General features: G+C 39.1%; 1 protein-coding gene and 1 non-coding gene across 2 annotated transcripts in view; both read right to left on the bottom strand.

Moving 5' to 3' along the window:
* Positions 1-4223: 4223 nt before the first annotated feature.
* Positions 4224-22038, bottom strand: part of IPO7 (importin 7) — a 53624-nt gene continuing 35809 nt past the window's right edge. The window contains exons 12-25 of the mRNA XM_039537842.1: positions 21545-21661; positions 20470-20559; positions 19783-19948; positions 18753-18913; positions 17728-17856; positions 15945-16011; positions 15742-15867; positions 15342-15439; positions 13726-13821; positions 11517-11737; positions 11203-11408; positions 9966-10172; positions 9445-9561; positions 4224-6036 (exon numbers count right to left, since the gene is read on the bottom strand). Of these exons, the coding sequence (XP_039393776.1) occupies positions 5939-6036; positions 9445-9561; positions 9966-10172; positions 11203-11408; positions 11517-11737; positions 13726-13821; positions 15342-15439; positions 15742-15867; positions 15945-16011; positions 17728-17856; positions 18753-18913; positions 19783-19948; positions 20470-20559; positions 21545-21661 (1899 nt within the window). The 3' untranslated portion in view covers positions 4224-5938. The remainder of the gene's footprint in view (positions 6037-9444; positions 9562-9965; positions 10173-11202; positions 11409-11516; positions 11738-13725; positions 13822-15341; positions 15440-15741; positions 15868-15944; positions 16012-17727; positions 17857-18752; positions 18914-19782; positions 19949-20469; positions 20560-21544; positions 21662-22038) is intronic.
* LOC120405470 lies at positions 20097-20279 on the bottom strand. The gene has a single exon (XR_005598585.1). It is a non-coding gene; the product is annotated as a small nucleolar RNA SNORA23 (small nucleolar RNA).

Genomic DNA, 22038 nt, shown 5'->3' on the forward strand with positions numbered 1-22038 from the left:
GTGATCTAGCAGTGCTTGCAGCACCATTGAAAAGTACCCCTTGCGGTTTATGTACTGGCTGCCCTGGTGGTCCGGTGCCAAGATAGGGATATGGGTTCCATCTATCCCCCACCACAGTTAGGGAATCCCATTGCAGCAAAGCCATCTACTATGACCTGCACATTTCCCAGAGTCACTACCTTTGTTAGCAGCAGCTCAGTGATTTTGTGTGCCAGTAATACATTTTAAGGTCTCTTTCTATAAGTCTATAATATTTAACTAAACTATTGTTGTAAGTAAAGCAAATAAGGTTTTTAAAGTGTTTAAGAAGCTTCATTTAAAATTAAATTAAAATGCAGAGCCCCCCAAACCGGTGGCCAGGACCCAGGCAGTGTGAGTGCCACTGAAAATCGGCACGCGTGCCATAGGTTGCCTACCCCTGGTGTGGACGCATGCACTTGACTTTATACGATCTGTTGCCAAAAATCGAATTCTGTAAAATTAGAGTAATTTCATAGTGTAGACATACCCTTAGGGTAGAACTCCCCTTCTGAGGGAATAATCATATCCCTGGTGAAGGATGCTACTGCAGCATCAAACTTTATAATGTCTCCTCAATAGAGCTCTTTGGTTCTTGAATGTTACAGAACCTGATGTTGCCCTTTTTGAATGTGCTAGCCCTCATCAGTCTTGTTCTGTTCAGCCCTAATCACTTCCTTGAAGGAGGGAAGGGGTATCACAGCTTCAGGGCAGGATTTTTGCAGGGAGAAATTTACTCTGAGGTTTACTCTCAGAAGCCTGCTCAGGTTTCAGAGCCAGAGAGCAAATTTGCTTTGCGGGAGGAGGAAGGACTCCTATTTCCTGATTTTTTTTTCTTTCCCTTATTAGATATTTTAACATTTTCAGAGTGCTTTGGGAGTGCAGGAGCTCTGCTGCAGTTTGGTGAGGCCTTCTGTGGCTTGCCTGCCTTAGGGCCTGAAGTGCTGAGAGGTCATCTTAGAATCCTCCCGCACTGGGTCCTATTCCCCCTGGGAGAGGGAAACTCATCAGAGCCCTCATGGTTGGCTTGTGAGGGAGGGTAGCTGATTAGAAGCCATGCTTCTTTTCCAGGCTCAGGACCCACTTTAAGACCGTGTGTGCGGGGTGGGGGGCAGCAGTTGCAAAACCTGTAGCCCTGCAAGCCTCTCCTTTGTTTGACAGGGTCTCCTAGGACTTTCGCCTGAGTTGATTGGTCCATCTCACTTCTGGAACCTCTCCCTGCTCTGCACTGGGGTTCCTGATCCATTTTCACCCCACTGGAGTCATGGGTGCCTTGGTGGGTAAGAGACCCCATCTGCCTGTCTGATTTGTAGCCCTGGATTAGTGCCTAATTAGATTGGAGCCTAATTAGAATTAGTGACAGAAGTCTGGGTACAATTTACCATCTACTGAATCTGGGGAAAATGCCTTACCTTTAAAGCGCCTCTTGGATTTGAACTGGTGCTTTCTTGGATGCTCTGCCATGCCTGTAAGGGACAGAGAAGCAAGATGTTACAGCAGAGGCTCAGGAAGGGTTAAATCCCTAGGGGTTAACCAACTCAGGGAGGAGGAAGAATGGCGAGGAAGTAGAATACTGCTCCGCAGAGCCAAAAAGCTAGGCAGAAAAAATAGGAATGAAGGTGACTGCAAAAGAAACCACCATTACCTGCTGCTGCAGAGGCAGAGAATCTGGCAGTAAGCAGGAGCAGAGGGGACATGGCTGGATTGTGGAATGCCAAAACTCTGATCCACCTCTGTGACCTGTAGAGGAGAACAACCCAGAGATCCAGATTTTGGGAAGACACTGGGTTGCAGAATAGTCATTGTTGAGCCTCAAGAGCTGAAGAGAAGTGACTAGTCCTTGTGGAGATGGAGATTTTGTATAAGGACTGAAAAAAGATTGATTATTTAGAGAGAGAACATAAGTATGGGAAATAAAAATGTAAAGAAGGCAGTTTGGACACTCCTACTTACCATGGGACAGTAAAAAGACAGCATTTTTTTTTTTTAAAGTTCTATTAGCAGGATTCAAAAAAAAGGAGGTGGACATCTGCGTGTAGAGAACATAAATTTGCACTTTGAATTTTTGTTTGTTGATAATATAAATACTCATGTGATAGGAGATAAATAGGTCTTATACTTTAGGAGTTTGTTAATTTCATTTTGGGATGTTTCATTTTAGCAATGTTTTAGTTTGATGTAAATGTCCAAAACATTGGGGATTTTCAGGTCTTCCTCTGTATGTACTGTAATGAGCAATCTCTGTAATGTTCCCAAGTGCTCTTTAACATACTCATTTCAAACAGCACTGTTAAAATGTACTAGGAACATTTAGTGCACACCAGCAGGGTACATATTGACCAATTAATGCATGTTAATGTGTTTTAGAAATCTCCCCCGCCCCCGTCTACATTACTGCTCTGTGTACACCAGTGCTTAGATACAAGTAATCATTTGTTTTTTCCCCATTGTTTACCGGATATATAAAGAAATTTAGTGTATTTTAATTTAATTTTGTATCAGTGTTTATCAGTTAAAATAAAAAAAAAAATCAGAAGCCATAGATATAAGACAACCACTAACAAGTGGGACAAGAAATTTCCCAAGGGGCACATTATTTCATAATTGTCAATAGGGTTTTCTTCTTCAAACTTCCTCTGACGCATCTAATACTGGACCAATGTCAACCTAAACAGGGCTCTAATTTTGAACAGGAATGGTAATTTCTATTTAAAAACAACTTTGCTTTCATTCACCTGGGTTGGACAAATATCTATGAAATATGACTTCTGACCAGGACAGAAAGAATTGTAAGAAAATGGTTTCTAAAACAGACATTTGAAATTTACCCTAAGATAAGCTATTCAGGGCTAGAACATGTCAAATCTACACAGGGTTTCGCAAATCTTTAAAGGTATCTTGACTTTTGCTTTAAACTTGAATTAAGTGTAGCTTGTAAGGGGAATGTGAGGAACTGTATCTGTGAATGTCTGCTTGAAAAAAGTATAGTTAGCAGGATAAGGCAAATTTTAATAAGGAGTGATGTAACTGGAACAAGAGTCCAAGATGTTCTAAGGCTACAGATATGCGTTTGGAATTACGCAGTGAGATAAGTGGTGAAGATGGAGTTTAGATATATTAATCCAAATGGAAAATTTCAACATTAGAAAAACCACTCAGGTTTTAAAGTTCCCCAACATGCTTAAAGAATCAAACAAGAAAAGGAGTCAGTTCTGAATTGTACAATGAGAATATCACTAAATGTAAAAGATGAACATAACTTGTTAGGTAATCTAGCACATCACCTTGCCAATGCAAAATTGTTCCTTTGGACCGTATACTAATGTACCTGTTGGAGAAGAGAAAAGGCAAATCCCAGTTCCACCCTGAAAAGTTATGTCCTTCCCACCAGTTTTGAGATACATATGAAATCATCTGAAACAAGAGTGCATTATTTCACACAGAGAAATTTTCCATTAACTTGAGAAATGTAACTATTCAGGCTCTAACCAACCATGAAACTAGCTTCTCATTGGCTTTCCCTCAATTCCCCCCCCCACACACACACAAAATTTCCCTCCCCACAACCCAAATCCTGTCATGCTCACCTACCCAAAAACTAAGCTTTTTTTTTTTAAATACTTGGGAAGCATAAGTAGATAAATTATTGCCCCACAAGCGGAAGTTTAGAAATACAGTACTTTATTTTTTGTAACATGTTAAATTAGGGAAGCTTTCAAAGTTCAGGAATGGACAGGAAAGTAAATGCTGTAATAATGTCTTGTATCTCCTTGCCACAAAAGCAAAATCAAGTTTTGAGATTCCCACCTCAACAGTAGAACACATTTTGAGGCCTGCAATGAACACACATTTTCAGAAGTTTTGTTTTAAATATGTACTTTGCCAGTCAACTTTTTAGGAATCAGCAAGTGATAAAGGGGCTCTCATACCACATCTCTATATAGGATACCCAGGCTCAAGACTAACTGTAGGCTCTTCTTCACCAGATGCAATATCCATTCTTGCCTACTCCTTCATTCCACAAACTTCTTACACATATCCCCTTAAAGTGTTCAGATAGGGAAACATTCCATCACAGCCTTGGACTACTCTTTCACATCAGAACTGGTTTTTGTGCCCTTGGAAAGAGATTTGTGTGAGAAAGGCAATCCAAAACGAAGGCGTAAGTGAAACGTCCATTATCCCTGCTCAGAACAGTCCTAGTAGTTGTGTGATAAGCCAAAAAGTAGTAACTATTACTGATCAAACTCAAGGAAAACCCAACTTCTGGATACCTGTTGCTCTGTTGACTCAAAAAATAAACACACCACACAAGCCAATTTTCTGAAGACTGCATTTTGAATATCATAATATATATATATATATATATGTGCATTTCAGTTTCATTTTTTACAGATATCAACTCAGTTCATTTGAACCTGCATTTAAGTTTTTGGAGGCTTACATTTAAATTAAGGTAGCTTGTTTAATATCAGTTGTAACAGCTGGTGACATATAAAAACAGCCAAAAGAATGAACGTTAATTTAGATTTTCAGAGAAGAAAAAGGGGGCAATAAACCAGCCCATTCACAGCATCTTACTGCTGGCTTCTCGATAGAGTGGTTTTGACAGTGGTCCCAGAGGGAACTTTATTTTGCCTTTCTAGCTAAAATACGAGGTACTATAACAGCTGGAGATGAAGGGGGAAATTATGGCTTCAAAAGTGAAAGCTTGGTGAAACCTCAAACATCCCATCTGGATCAGGCAAACAAGAGCACATGTTAATGCTGGGAGTGCAAAAACAGAAGGAAATGTAGTGGTTAAAGCCACTACCAGTTGCTGGAAACAAACAGGATGAATTATTTTGCAAAATTAGGAATAAACTGCAATCATATATCAAGCCCAAGGTAGCCGAATTAACTTTTTAATTGATTGCATATATAGATGTTTCATCCACACACTTCAATAAACTCTTTAAGAGCAGAATTTCATGTCCAATTTACATGCTTCAGAGAAGATAATGTTTCTCAGTGCTTACATTAAGATTTTGTCTCCAAATTTCCACTTGTACATTGAGAGCTTTAAGAAAAACAAAGGACACAGAGGGTGTTGCCTTTTTTTTTTTTCTTTTTAGCAGCAATGAAATATCACTAACCCCTTTTTACATAACCGAATTCAAGTCACAACCAGAGGTGACTGCACCACAAAGTCACCAGGTACAAAACTGCTAGTTAATTTTAAATTAAAACTTGAAATTATTTTCCCCATTACATCCTTTTTTTTTTTTTTTTTTATAAACAGCAAACATTTTGCTATTTTTGTACATAGGCTAGCAGGCTTGTTTCAATATGAAAGTGCTAATTCATTTACAGATTTACCAGTTATGTAGTGCTACGATAAGTGTCCAATATTCTACATATGAACAATCTTGATAAATGGAAATGATGACGATTAAGTAAGGCTATCCGATTACCTTATCTTATTTACATTAAAAGAATAAACACCCAATAGAGAAGAGGGACAGGGAAGGAAATTGGGCAAATACTCAGACTGCCACAAGTGTAAAAATTAAATCAGCCTTCTAGCTTGTACTGTAAATGAGACATTTTAAATAGTCCTGCAGCCCATGCCTATTTTTTCCTCAGAAAAAGAAAAGCTGCCTTCATGACATCCCCTCTTGATTTCAGATTTCCACAGTTGTGTCATTTGAAGCTTTAAAGTCAGGTTCTTCCTATCTTCAAAAAACCTCTGGTTTGCTTTCCAGTATTAGGTTGCATGATCAGGTCCCACTTCCTGGGTTTTTTTGTTTTTGTTTTTGTCCAATCTATTTATCAATTCGTTTAGAGTGAGTTGTAGATAACATGAACCAGTTCTGGAACCACTATTGGGAGGAACACAAGCTCTTCACTACAATCACACAGTAGCAGGAAAAATGATAATTCAATTCATTCCTGAGGCCGGGCCTCCAAAATTGAACGAACTTGGCACAACTGGAGCATTGAATTTGTATCCTCCATGCTTTTCAATCATTTTGGACTCTGAAAGACAAAAATATTTTAGTAAAATGTAAGATATCAAAAAATGTAAGTATCGCAATCTGTCTGAGAGTGGGTAGCATTTGTGAATGCCTCAAATGTTGGGGGCTTGAGACACCCAAAAATGCACCTGTTGAGCAACCCTCTAAAATCAGATTCCTTTAAGGTGTCTACATTGGGCACTCAAAAATTGCTAGTCACTTTTGAAAATCTTGGCAATAGATTTTACTATGATTAAAAATATATATTGAAAATATAAATACTAAAAATTCAAAAAAAAATTACATTTTATAAATGAAGAACTTCCTGTGTGATGTGTTCTTTAAATAGGAGTCAAACACAGCTGAAAGTCTGGCCACTGGACTGCTACTGAACTTCTAGTGCTTTCTGTTTAACAAGAGATACTCTAGGGACCAGTCAGTCAAGTCACTAAAAAATATGCATTTGTACTAAATAAGCACCATTTGAATGTCAATGAAAAATTTACTGGTCCTGCCAAAATTCAACAGTAGGAGGGGAAATATAAATGGAACAACGAGGAGGGGAAGTTGTTCTCTGTGCACACAAAAAATAAACTGTATCCTTCCTGTTAAGGCTGTTACACTGCACAGGTTGGTGCAAACTATAAAAAGCAAAAAGCACTTAAATTATTCAACATCCCCTCTACATTCCACTTACTCAGTTCTAATTCTCAATCTCAGCTACCTTTCTCTCTATCCTCATCTTGAAAGGACCAATGTTACATCTGAACTCTGACCATGCTGACTGGTCCTATAGTTTCCATGTGTTTTTAAAAATTACATAAGTTTGGTGTGTCTTTTCACAAGTTACAATGCACATACAAATCAAGGCCTGGTATAGATCAAAGGCACAACATAGAGTAGTTGTCTGATTATTTCCTCTCTGAGACACTCTCTCCCAATCAGAGACATTTGAATGGTGCCTCTCTTCCTGCAAATACCAAGGGCAGTTCAGATTTCTTTGTGCTGCTTCTGCACTCGGACCAGACAAATACTTCTTCCAGAGCAGCAAGGGAACACTGAGAACCAGAACTTTACACATGCCATGAGCCTTGTGCACTGCTCCAGTGCTGCAAAGGGGCTGAAGAGCTGTTCAGTTAGGGAAATTCCTGCATGGCATAGAGTCAGCAACAGTGACTACATTCTAACCGTCTCCAGCGCAGGGCATGTCAGACGTATGCTCAGTGGCAGAGGGCCCAGCTGGAGGATCCTGTGCTATGGGCAATCCCTGGCTAACATAAGCATGTAAACACATTACCAGCTGATGTAAATTACATGAGCCTCAAAGTTGCTTTATATCAGAGGGGTAGCCGTGTTAGTCTGGATCTGTAAAAGCAACAAGGAATCCTGTTGCTTTAATTTGTGCTAAGAATCAACAGCTGAAAATTTAAAACTGATCCTTTTCATAACATGCATAGTTAGCATATGGAGCCCACTCCCCCAAGGTATAATTAAGGCCAAGAGTTTAGCAGGAATCACAGCAGGTCTGGACATTTATATGGATAAAGACATCCAGAGTTCCAATAGTAGACATTTGAAAACCCAAGTGTTTGAAAATGTGTTTCAGAGCATAAACTAACTTCCGATAATGATTAGGAAGAAACTTTCCCTATGGGTAATTATTCTATAGCTGCTTATTGTGTTTCTTGCACCTTTCCTCTCAAGCAACTGGTACTGGCTGCTGACAGGCAGGATTCTGGACTAGCCATACCACTGGTCTGATTCAGTATGTTACTTTTCAAGCCTATTTAATTACATACCCGGACTCAGAAGGTATATCTGAAGAACTTCTGAAGGCAAGACAGAATGGAGGAAGTCAGTCCAAGAAAAGAACAGATTTTTCAATCTGGATCTTTACCTATCCCCAATCAGACATACTAGAGAGGAAGTAGTAAGAAACAGAAGGAAAATATTCTCCCTTTTCTAATCTTAAAACCTTTAATCTATTATGCTTGTGTTGAAGAATGATGGTTAATAGTGTAGTATTTTATAAACCTGTTAATGAATGATCACGTGGCTGCTTTAGAGATATCCCCTGGTAGCTGATGCCCTTTCAGCCCAGGCTGCTGGATCAAGGACCACTGAGTATGGTCCTTGATCCACCTAGCTATAGATGGTCTTGATGCTTTCAGGCCCAGGCATTTAGGAAGGAGCTTTCCAGACTGTCAGCTCTACTAAGTTATTTGCACCACTGCTCACCTTTACAATGTGCCAGACTGTTTTTGTCATGTGTTGAGATTTTGCATTAGCTAAAAGGAAGACTGCTGGCTTGTGAGGCACTGGAGATGCGGGGAGCAGGGTGGAAAAGGTAAACCTTGGTTACAAGACTGTGGAGTACAAAATACAGAGTCCTCATGGATGATACGGTAAGTTACATGTTCTTCAAGAGCAGAGATTTTGGAGTCTTCTTACCAACATGATTGCAGCTAGGATACATGTCAAGGACAGTCAGGAGGATGCTAGATTTCTTGCCAAGTGACTTGATTATCCACTTTGGAATGAACCTGCAATGGGACATCCTTTCCCTTAAGTGGACTGGGGCCTGGAGTTTTGGACTTCCCCCTAAAGAGTCCTTGATCATGGAGATGGTATTCCACCTTGCTGAGTCCCAAGAGATGAAGAGGACAGACCCATACTTGCAGAGGTGACTTTAAAAGAGTCTCTGATTTATGAGGGAGGAGTAGCATCCACAGACCCAAACAAACCATACAGACCAAGGCCTGTCACCCAGCAGAGTGAGATTTCACTAGCAGAGAGCAACTGTGCTAGAGCTTGCTCCTACAGCTCCTGAGAGGTCTCCTTGTATTTTGAGCACCTCGTGGTCTTCAGCTTGTCCTATTTGCCGGCTCCATTGTGATGGGGGAGGAGACAACAAACAAAACAAAGGAGCTTGGCAGGAGGTCCCCATTTGGAGAGCAAAGCCATGGAAGTTCTGCTTATTGCTGCCTACTCTCCTCATCAGCTTTAGAAGTTAAGACTACAATGGTGGGAACAGAGACATTACTTGGTTTGCATCACTGGAGGCACAGAAACAGGCAGAAGTACAGAAGGGCCGAGAGCCTTGTGGGCAAGTCTGAACCACCTCCAATATGTTTTGAGAGAGAGATCACTATTCAGTAAACAATTTTAAGCAAAAATACTGACAGTGTTACATTATCAAAAGCTAAAACATTAAGCTGCAAGTTAATGCTGAACTATTCAAAACACACTAATTATCCTCTCCCCTTTGGGCTTCCCAGTGCAACGCACACACTCTGTTTCATGTCTTGTTAACATGTAAGTTTTTTTTGAGTAGGGTCTGTCTGTATTGCACGTATTGTGAAGCACCAAGCATATCAATATTTAAATAGTAAAAAGTAATAAATGCTATAAAGTATGAATGGGAAGGTACCGTGGGCTGCCCGCCTTTGATCTGCTAGAGTTGCTATGTCCTGTAACTGTTTTCTTTGTTCTTCATTAAGACCATGTGTCAAAGCTTGGTACCAAACGGGGTTACGATTCTGAATTGCTACAAAGAAAAAAGGACAATTCATCTCATTAGAATATTCCATCATTCAAAACTTGTTCTCACTGCCACCTTAATCAGAAAGCAGCCTGTATTTTGACTTGGCGCCCCCCTAAGAAGAGACGATACTAAGAATACAAGGAATCTTAAAAGTGGTATTTCAGAAACAGATACAAGTGTTCTAAAAAGCAATGAAAATGCCTCAAAAAATGTTAATCTCTTTAAATACTTTCAACCTTCCCTTCTCCCACCCTGGAAGCCATACTGACTTCTCTCTCTACAGAGGGAACTAAATTAATAATTTGTCACCAAATGACAATCCATTATGTACTTAATTTTCCAAAAACAAATTAAAATTGAATTAAAAATATGTAATTGTCAGCTAGCAGATGAAATACAGTTCTTACTCTGAAAAATTGCTTTAAATATCTGATATTCATCAACAGGGTTGTCTTCATCATCAATAATTGTTGAATAGCCCTCCAGAGCAGTCTCTTCAGCATCATCTTCTTCCCAGTCCTCATCATCTCCATCTTCTCCTGCCTGTTTTGCCAGAATCTCTAGGTATTCTTGTCCATCTTCATCAATATCATCTTCATCACTCCCCAATTCCTCTGTAAGGCGAATGTCACAGAAGAGGACTCTTTTACATATAAAGCAATGAGATTTTTATCTTCAGAATCAAATTATCTTCTTCATATAGGATTTTGGTTATACTGATCAGTGATGGAATCAATAAAAATGTGGTTTCACACAAAAGGGCCCACTCCTCTCCATCTCTACCAGTGTCACACTTTCCTTTGTGGTCCCTTTCCTTATCTTCTGAGCAGTAGGAAAGGAACATGTTGCTGCCACAAGAAACTAGTTATTAATAAAAACACTTATGTGGCAAATTTTGCATGGCACTTCAGATATTTAAGCAAGACATGGTCTCTAACCCCAAGGAATTTAGCATCTAAAAAGTTCAGGCAGGAGCACGGGGAGAGGTGGGAAGAGGTGGAGATTATAGATGTGGACACAGGCAAAAGTTGTGCAGAAGTTTGAACTTAATGCAGAAAGACAAAGAAGAGATCTGAAGAGGAGGAAGACTGATCAGAGAGATTGGAAAGGGCGATTATTGTTGGATAGACTGGAGACAGCTGATGAGGTGGAGGTTATTTATGCTAGAATAGGCAGGAAGAAGGTGCCGTTTCAGATATAGATTCAAAGCACCAGAACATGGGACACACTGTAGCACAGCTGGAGTGCGGAGGAACAAAAGGTCCACCTGCAGCTCTCTTTCTGTGCCTTTCACTCGTGGTTCAAATAGATGCAAGGGGGAACGGTCTGTCCCAGCAATGACCACCTGGGAAGCAGGGGATGTCTATAAAAAGAGCTGGTCCAAGACAACCCTGGAGAGAAGCAGCCCAGGAATCTCAGCTGTAAAAAAAAAGTTTCCTTCTGCTCCAGTTAGGAAAATTCCCAAATGGGTCCGTAAAAGGGTTAAAAAGAAGCTCCAAAGCCCCAGCATTAGCTGTATCTGTGGAGGTAGAGGACTCTGGAGAATTACAGGTAGGGACTGGCTGTCTCCATGTGCTAGAGTCTGTCGGACATGGAGGGGACACAAGACATTGAAATTTAGCAGTACTGTTTCAGTTTCCTTACCAGTTTCCTCATCTTCATCAGCATCATCATCATCATCACTGTCATTTTCATGCTCTGCATGGCAAGCGTATGCTCTTTTCAATCCATTAAATAAAAGAATAAAAGCTGGCAGGATCTGTCCTGAAACTTGATTTAAAACCTGTGGTATTTGCTCCAGATCAATAAGAGCACACAAGCCCAGCACACACATCTTTCTATCATGAAGTCTAAAATACAAAACAACAACATTTTATAATCTACTTATTTCCAATTTCTAAAAATAGAAAATAGGTGGTAGACTACACTTGGCAGTCTTCCAACTGAGAGCAGCTTACCCCAAGAAACAGTCTACATCATTAAGCCACTGTGTGATGAAGTGATTAGTGACAGGCTCCACGTTATTGGGGAAACGAAGATTTTCCAAGGTATTTAATAACAGATGAGGGTTGTAATACAAAGCAGCTATGGCAACCTGGAGGCACATCGTTCGCAGTTCACTTGTTTTCACCTCTCTGGTCAATCTCTCTAATGCAGCTTCCACAAATAAAGGTATACACTGGAAGAGATAGAACCGTTATAAACTCAGTATTTTAATGGATCAAACACCACCTTGCCCCCCAGAAACAAAAGTTAATTATATATATATATATATATATATATATATATATATATATATATATATATATATATATATATATATATATATATACACACATACACACACACACACACACACACACACACACACACACACACCCCTAATTATTCCATGTTATATCATTTTAACAACTGTATTTCATAGGTACAGTTGCAGAATGGCACATAATACTGAATAAGCAGTCTGGTGCACAAAATATACCTGATGTTATACACATAGATGAAAAAAAAAAAAGTACAGTAAAACCCCGCTATAACGCGATGTTTGGGATCCAAAAACTTCCATCACGCTAAATGTGGGGTCACGGTATAGCGCGGTTTCAAGCCAGTCAGTCTGTCAGTGGTCCCCAATGTGGTGCATTGATGTGCACCGCCTAGTGCCCCTAGTGCCTAGCAGGGGAGAGCAGCCGCGGCTCCCCATCTGCCAGGGACAGAGAACTCCGGGACTGCGGGCGCTGGTGCTCTCTGTCCCCGGCAGGTACAGGGCCGCGGCTTCTCCCTGGCTTCAAGAGGAGCCACGGCTCCCTGCCTGCCGAGGTCAGAGAACGCCGGGGCTGTGGGCACCGCTGCTCTCTGTCCCCGGCAGGCGCGGGGGCCGCGGCTCCTCTTGAAGCCGGAGAGAAGCCGCGGCCCCGCACCTGCTGGGGACAGAGAGCACCGGCGCCCGCAGCCCTGGAGAAAAGCTGCGGCCCTGCACCTGCTGGGGACAGAGAACACCGGCGCCCGCAGCCCCGGAGAAGCCGGAGAGAAGCTGCGGCCCCGCGCCTGCTGGGGACAGAGAGCCCCGGCGCCCGCAGCCCCGGAGTTCTCTGTCCCCGGAAGGCGCGGGACTGCAGCTTCTCTCCCCTGCCATGGTGTTGGGGACAACTGGTACAGTACTGTATTATGCCTTAAAGGGGAGCCAACCTATGATCGCGTTATATGCTATTTCGCGTTATGGCGGGGCACGTTATTGTGAGGTTTGACTGTAATGCAAGGATATCAACACTTCAGTGTTAAATTGGTGGTAGAAGTCAAGCCAACATAAATGCACTACATTATTAACCGTGAGTAAACCTATATGTAGTACTTTGGTTTGTAATATTACCCATGATAGCCATACTAAATATATTTAAGTGTATGTTTAATTCTCCAATAATTCTGTAATCTTGTTTGTTTTTTTTAAAAACTAGCTGTTGTAAATAGAATATGAACATCAGTAACTCCAGAAAACAGATTTAGTCACTTCCCATGTTAAAAAAAACAACACACCTTTGACTTTTTACTGTAGTAATGTCAGTTATTAATACTGGAGAACAGCATTACAGGATGTAACTCAAGATATCTAGCAGAAGGGGGAGAGTAGTTTCCCTGCTTACCTCAGCAGAGGGTTAGCAGTATTATTTCAACACGGATTAAGTTTACCTTCAGACAAATTAAGAACTAGAATCTTCAGGAAAAATCTCTACAAATATTACATTGGTCTTGTACCTTTACTTCCTAGCAGCCATATGTTTGTCAAGTATATATGAGGGAGGAATGATTTCTCTCACTTAATTCCAGTAAGAGACAATCTCAAGAAATTCTTACCTCCCTACAGATGGTGCTTTTTTGCCAGTATAAGTAGGGATGCTATGGGCTTCACCCTCTTTCTTCATTCTGGGCTGCCATGTGGCTCATCATTACATCTTTCCCTTGTGTATGCACTATAGTGTATTACAGAATTGAATCCAACAGCTAAAAGAGGTAGTCTGCTCTTAAACCGTACTCCCTCGTGCATGGAAGTGTTTTAGATTGTCAGATGCACTCTACCTCTGGAGTATGATATCTCAGCAGATTCTGTTAGTTTCACTAAAACATGGTGGATTTTGTAACATGATTTTAAGATTGCAAGCAGATGTTACTAACCTGATCAATGCCACGCCCTTTGCACTGTAAAATGATGACTTCTAATAGCTTTGCTGCATGACATTCTGCATCTTCTCCTGCAACTCCAGTAAGGACCTGAAAAACAGTAGACTATTGTTGGTTTTCTGCTTATGGGTAAAAGCTGTTTTTGATATTCTGTTTTAATCTGATAAATTAATCTACAATTAAGAGCTCTATTAAAATACTAGTGTCATAAAAACTAGAGTGCCATTTCCAGCTTTCATCAGTGAAGAAGAGAAATAAAAGGGAATAAACTACAACAAAGGTTCAGGATCATAACTGGAGATATACAAGTCGAGCAAAAAAATAGTTGGAGCTAACAACTATCTACTCGTTCTGCAAAATTGTTGAGTATTAGTATGGATACAAATTTATAGGAGTACTTGTATAAGAAGTGCTCATAGCCATTTTGAAAACATTTATTTGCACAAAAGATTCACTGAATAGTTATCTGAACAATTCACATAGAATTTTACAAAGCTTGTTTATAACATTTTTATTGTCCAACCAGGGACTAGAAAATACTATACAAATCTAGGACTAGCCACATGCCACTAATAGAAAACAACAAGTAGTAAAAACTGACAAAGACCAGGTCACAAATAATTAAGATGAAGTTTGTTTGAAAAAAACTACTCAATTACAAAATAAAAAGATGAAAAATCAACCTGTCTGCAGCTAATTCACAAACACAGAAAGGGCTATAACTCTTCACATAAAAGTTATTCACAACAAAATTCAAACACTTCCAATCACAGAATCAACCAAAGGAAATAATGTGAGCACTTCAATCTAAAGAGCAAGCTTGGTGCAGAGTACAGACAACAAAACTTACATATACAATACACAAGTCTGGAAGAGAAAACTAACTGCATTTGAGAAGGTTTTCATTCCCCTAGACTGACTAGAGCTAAGGTTCCAAAGAACACTCTATACCCCCACATGCTGATAGGATTAAAATGCCAACCAGTTGGCATCTAGCTATACTGACAAAACTGAAGTGAGAATGCAAAGGATGGAAAATGTTGAGAGGCAGTGTAGTCCAGCGGAAAAGATGGTGAACCAGGAGTCAGGAAAACAAGGTTCTATCCCCAGTTCTACCAGAAATCTGCTGCGTGGCCCAGGGCAAGTAATTTAATCTCTCTCTGTCTGTTTCCGTTCCCACGTTATTTATCTTGTCTATTTAGATTTAATCTGTTTGGGGCACTATCTCCTACTACATGTCTGCATAATAAAGCTCCAATTTCAGATGGGACTCTAGGCATTGTTGTAATACAAATAATACAATAAAAAGATGACTGACTCCAGCCCTGCCTGTGCATATTTCTAATATTCTTATGTCATGCACAACTTATTTGGGAGGGGAGGCCTTATTTTAACTAAACCCCTGATAGTGACTTGGTAATTTCCTTTTTTCAGCTGCTGTTCCTTGCAGAGTCACGGCAAATACCAAACAGCATATATCAGAAGGGTACAATTTAAAAATCTCCAGTTTGAAAGTCTATTGCTGTAAAAGAAAGTACATTTGTACAAAATATTTTTTTCCCCATTTTGTACACAGGCCAGTAAGTTTTAGACATAAGGAGTCTACCTACCTTTTTGCACATACTGTAGATCATTTCAAGATATTTTGTGTCAGACAGAAGTGTGTCTGTATCAACAGTTACATAATTATGCAAGAGAGGCATCATATCTATTAAACAAGAATAATCAGTTAGTCCTGTTATTTTTTTACAACACTAGCTGTTAATATACAGCTTTCAGGCTTATTGTAAGCTAGTCAAACATGGTGTTGACTACTGTAGTAGGATGTCACCTGACAAACCTGGTTATAAAGATGGCTTAAGCAAAACTATTTTGGTCAAAATAATGTATAGCAAATATAACTCTGTTTTGAATATTGGTTAAATTGCAATTAAGATTTCATTTATGCCCCAAAACAAATCTATCAAACCCACTAATCTTAGGACATAATTTTTTATTAGGATTTCTTACCTGTAAAGTAATCAAAGCCATCCTGTTGAAAAACTTCAAAAACAAGAGGCAAAAGCTGCCACATCTGTGCAGAGACTTGCTGACATGTCAGACTGTGAGCCAAGGAAAAGATCTCTTCATAGAATTCTAAAATGGAAGTAGTACTTTATTAAATTTAATGCTAATGACAGACAAATAATTAACACAAACAAGGAGACACATACCTAAAACATGCTGCTGTAAAACTGTTCCAATAACTTGCAAACAAATCCCTTCCAACTGTTGGGTAATCTGAAAGAGAAAGTTTAAGTGAGTTTCAAGCACATGTAAAAACTGGTTTTAAGTAAGTTTTAAAATAAAATTCTGTAAAGTACCTTTACTAGAGTGTCACCTAACAAACAGTACAAAAATTACATATCTCGAACACCACATGTATTATAACTGCACCATTATAGCTAACAATCTATCAGGCTCTCTTTAACGCAATCTTTTTCTTGGAACGCCATTCTTCTTTGGATCTTGAAGGAATCTCATTTAGGGATGTCTTTGCTTATACTTACTCTTATTTTAATTTAGTTTTTGAGTAACATTTTTAGTCCCCATAAAAACATAATAAATGAATACAAATAGCACAACAGTAAACTAGTTAAGAAACCAGAACGTCCCTTGGTTTGTTATATGGCAGCATCATGTTATGAGCTTTGTACCCTAAGACTTCTGTGTCATCTACACTGCACTTAGACACCTGTGGCAGCTGACTTAGCTCAGGCTAAGGGGCTTTTTAATTACAGCGTAGAGGTTCAGGTTCAGGCTGCAGCCTGAGCTCTGGGACCTTCCCATGATCCAGACTCCAGTCCAAGTACGAACATCTACAGCACCATTAAACACCCTCTTACCCCGAACCCAAGTCAGCTGGCATGGGCCAGCTGTGAGTTTTTAATTGCAATATAGGCATACCTTTAGTATATTTTCCTAACTCAGACCTCTGGAACTTTAAAAACATTTTTATTACCAAGCCGTTTAGGCACCATGGAACTAAAACATTTATCAGAAATCAGTAGCTGTAGTAGCATAACACTCAGTAATGTAGCTTCATCAATCTTTGCAGGAGTATTTTACAACACAGATTAAGGCTGTGTGTACACTACAGAGCCTATGCTGGCATAGTTATGCTAGCAGAGCCTCCTAGTGTAGCTGCTGGGTATGTCTATGCTATACCAGGGTGAAACAGATGCAGTTGCACCGCCGTGGTTCTTCAGGGTATGCCTATAGTTAAAATGGTACAGCGGTACAGCAGCACAACTGTAGTGCTCCAGTGCACACTACTGATGCAGACAGAAGGGCTTCTCCCCTCGGTGTAGGTAATCCACCTCCTCAAGAGGCAGTAATTAGGTCAGCCCTGTCTATAATGGGAATTAGGTTTGCAGAGCTATGTCCTTCAGGAGTGAACATTTTTCATACCCTTGACCGACAGAAATGCCGGTGTAAGTTTTAAGTGCCAACCATGGCAAAGTCGATAAAGAAAACCCCCTACACTGAGTTTGGCCTTATGCCGATTTCCCAATACTTTGCTGTATGGCAGACAGCAAACCGATACATCAGCAGCGAGTGGCCTCAATATTGTATGTTTATTACTGACGCATCTATTTTCCTCCAAGGGTAGATGGCATCAAGTCAGACATTTCTCAGTACAGCTGACAAGACTGTTACATTTGCAACAGACAAACTGAGCAAATGACATCACTCAATTTTAGCGGTTACTGCCTCCATCTGCTGGTACACACAAATTATGTCCAAGATCTTAAATATTTATGCTCCTAGGTTGGACATGCAACAGTTATGATTTTATATCTGTGTGTGCAGGTGTAAATAAGCTTAACAAGGTTTTAACTAAAAGGATTTTAAAACATTGGCAGAAAGCATATTGTTGGATTTTTATTCAGTGCACAATAACTATTTTCCAGCATCTTAAAGGCATTTAATTGCTTTGAAAGAGTTTTTCCTTACCTCTTTGTGATCTTCAACTACACTGAGGAGTGTATCAATGGTATTCAAAATTCCCATTGCTGTCACTGCTTTGTCATCACTGCCTTCTTCATCTGGTCCGGTCTGAATGACCTGATTAAATGTCATTGCCTGAACAGTAACAGTAAAATCCCAGATAAGTGTCACTCAGGTAGTTAATTAAAGAGGGTATGCTTGGGATTAGACTATTGTACAAGTTTGAGACTCTGTATGCTGAACTTTTGAGATACTGTATGTTAAAAAAATCAGTACAGGTGAACGCCAATTATTTGAAATATCCCTCAAGCTCAGAATTTTGTTTTTCCAAACTTCCCATTTTCCAAAATCTCAAATTTCTTAATTCTGAAACTGTCTAAAGTCATTTGAATAATCAAGGTTTATCTGTAAACAGAGATTGACTGATTCTAAAACTGAATAGAATTAGTAGTTTTGTACCACATAGTAAAGTGGATTATTGTACATGTATTACTAATTTAGAAGAAACAGAAGAATAAAGTTCATTATAAACCATAAAACCTAAACAGTAAGGGCCTGATTTTGAGATCAGCACCAGCCTGGCCTCTGTACTTATGAAACTACAGGTACAACGTATGATATGTGGATGTCCCAAGAACACAACAGGTATTTTCAGATGCAACTAATTTAGCCTAAAACATCTAACTATTGGCACCCACAATTTGCTACCAAGAAACTACTTCTAAATTTCTGTTTTAATAACTTTAGTAATGAGGTCAGTAAGACTTTTTACTCTAATCTGATTCTGAAGTGTGCTGTTCAGGGTTATCACAGCTAAAATCAGGATTACTATTTCTCTGTGGAAGACATTTGCTTATTGTGCTAAGAACACAGCAGCTTCTGAACACAAGGCATGCAAAATATCGGCATTAATGTGTTTAAATGGCCTAGTCTAAAATCAGCTGGCAAATGACAAACCATCTTGAATATAAGGAACAAAATCCCTCATGTTTAACAAACTTCTCAAGTGCAAAGTAACCAAACAGGCTTACCAAATGCTGGGTCATTTCTACTGCAATGGGAGTAACCTCTTCACTATATTCACAGATCATTTTCTGAATCACATTGGTAAGATCATCATTTTCAGTCTCTCTTATAATATGAAGCAGAGCTTGCATTACAGGTCTAATAAATGGTGTAATATATTCCTTAGCTGCAAAGTAAGTGGAAATAAAACACCAATTATGTTGATTCTTACATTCTTGTTATAAAAATTATTGTATCAATCTAAGAAAACCAGAAATTCACACTTTACTACTACTGAAATATTTGACACATAATAACCTAAATATATTTTTCATACAACTAAGCCAACAGAGAGACAAAGTGTATCAACAAAGCACTATGGTAACATGAAACACTTCATATTAAATTAAATTTATACAGCAAAAAACTGTTAACAGCACATAACTATTACAAGACTCTGAACAGTAGCTGGGAATTCAGCAATAGAGCAAATATATATTAGAGGTTATGTTTCTTTCTAAGGGTACGTCTATACTACCCACCGGATTGGCGGGTAGAGTTTGAAGTATCGGGGATCGATTTGTCGCATCTCGTCTGGACATGATAAATTGATCCACTAATCAACGCCTGTACTCCACCTCGGCAAGAGGAGTAAGTGGAGTCAATGGGGGAGCCGCGGCAGTCGACTCACCTCCGTGAGGACAGCCAGGTAAGTCGAACTAAGTTACTTCAACTTCAGCTATTTGCGTAGCTGAAGTTGCGTATCTTAGTTTGAACCCCCCTGCTAGTGTAGCCCAGGCCTAAGCTTGCTGAGCCACAACAGAGGTTTCCTTGTCCAAAAATTACTTATGTCAAGCACTCTACTTGTTTTAACCACAGCTGGCAAATTACCATCAATGGATGATAAAACAAATCTTCCAGAAGGTAATTCCGATACTAGTACATTAGTGCTTAGCCCATGGAAATAATTTAAGCAGAAAAGAGATAATGCACTGTGTCTTCTTTAGAAATGTTACAGAGATATTTTCTCTAACTTTAACAGAAAAGAGTGTGTACCTTTCTCTTGATTACTGATCAAAACCTGAAGTGCTATGGCAGCTTCCACTTTCACAGGCATTTCCCTATCATCAATCAGACATCGTCTTGTGAGTTCTAGGGCTGTCTGGAGGTTCTGGTCACTCTTAAATTTAACTTCACAGAAATAATGAAGGACCCAGCAAGCCTGCGAAAAAAATGCATCTAACAACTTCAGAAAGTGGTAATTTTAATGACACTTGTGGATTGGTCAGTTCTCCAAGAAAATAATGAATAATTAATTAGTACTACAGATGTTATTTATTAACTAAAATACTAAGAACTTTTAAAAATAAAGATGTTTGAGAGTTTGGAGGCTGGCCAGTGGTAGGTTAGTCTTTTAGACATCACTAGACCAGTACTATGATCTCAAGTTCATCTTTGGCCACAGGTTTTGCGTGAGCAGTATGGTCTAAATGCAAAACACAAATGGACCATACCACTAGACACAGAGGAAAAAACTATGCACACAGTACTGCAGCCATTTTAAAATTATATGTTGCTACATCTTAAGAAACTAATACTTTTATGATTAAAACTTGAATGTACTTTATTATAGGAGGGATGCAAATAATTTGTCAATTTAGAGCATGATACAAATCAGTAAAAACTGTAAGCTATTCCATTGTATATCAGCAAGTGAACAAAGTAACCCTTATACGTTCTTACCCGTGCTCTCATATAGCCCAGCTCACTGCTGAAGAGAGGGAACACATGATTCTGCAACATGTACTCCATCTGATCTTTGTATATCTTCTTCTGCGAGAATATTAAGGCAATTACATCAGTTGGTATTTTTAAATAAAAGCCAGAAGTGGGAGAAAAAAATTGAGTTATTGTTAATGTTATTTTATACATAAAAGTGTAAATAAAGAGACAGTGTGATGTCTTAACATACCAAAAAAGAAAACCATGCCACAAAGTGACAGATAGCCTATCTATTCACTATCACAACCAACAAACTAGGAGGATCCTATATGTTCACGACCAATTAAGACTCATGGTGCAAAAAAAAAAAAAAAAAAATTTTAATTATCATCTCTTATCTTTGGATAACTAAGGCTTCTTTATTTTGCAAGTTTCTAGCTCTATTTTAACCAAAGACAAACTACTTATGACAAGGAAGAAAGGGCAACCACCTCAAAATGTGGTTGTAACTGATCCATCTTAAGAGAAATCAGCTTCTTCCAAGTCATCCTCTGCTAGTGTAAGCAAAGAAGGTTGCTAAACCTGCTACACAACTAGTTTTCTACAAGAAAATGAAATACCTAAATAAGCAGGCTCTCTCTGATCAAATAAATTTTCTGATATGACCAACCAGGAATTTGATCATCAAGTGGAACTGAAGAACCTATGTAGTAATTTACTGTTTATCAAAAGGCAGCATGGCAGTTCCAAGAAACTAAAATAAATAAATAAATTTATAATGAACGTTGTCAGAAAATCAACATTCAGTTATCCAAATTCCTTTGTTGTCAACACACCAGAACTATGCATGTTTCTGGAGTCTAGCTTCTTGCAAGAGATGGAAGAGCAAGATTTGTATAATGAAGTCTGCAACTGTTCAAGAGACAAATAATTAAGCTCCACCATAGAAGAGTTGTACCATGACATCTAAACCAAAACTTTCAAATTCAGGGAGCTAATCTCGATTATTCTAAATACTGGGTTAGGTGTGGAGGGGATGGGTAGAAAAGGAGAAGGAAACAGAACCAGGAGACCCACTAGAAATCAGTACACTTACTTTTAGAAGAATTTCAGCCAAAGAACCAATCATATGTAGAGCACCATCTTTCTTACGAGGATCAGCATTTGGCTCTGTGAGGATCTGATAACAAAAGCCCATGGTCTTCTGCAGGACCTAGTTTGAGAAGGGCTTTGTGTTAGTAAAAATACTTCAGCCAGTCTTCTAAAGTACTACTGTCAGTTCTCTAAAATGCTCACATTGTTAAAATATATTTCATTTTTTCTTCAAAAGACTGGGTTTAGGCAGTGCTTCATGCCATTGCTAAAACACCATGCTGATTTATAACTCTTGGGTGCATTAGCAAATATGGCTGTCCAGCCTCAAGGAGTAAACTCATGCCAACAGGTGAGTACAAAAAACACCTTCTAGAAAATAATGGGATTATTGTGAACATTATAGTTCCTATGTATTAAGCAGGAAGATTTACAACCACCTCAATAACAGATTCTTATCTTTTGTTTCAAATATCTCAGCAAGTTGCACAGAAAATA

This window comes from Mauremys reevesii, linkage group 4 (assembly GCF_016161935.1).
Source record: "Mauremys reevesii isolate NIE-2019 linkage group 4, ASM1616193v1, whole genome shotgun sequence".
NCBI lineage: Eukaryota > Metazoa > Chordata > Testudines > Geoemydidae > Mauremys > Mauremys reevesii.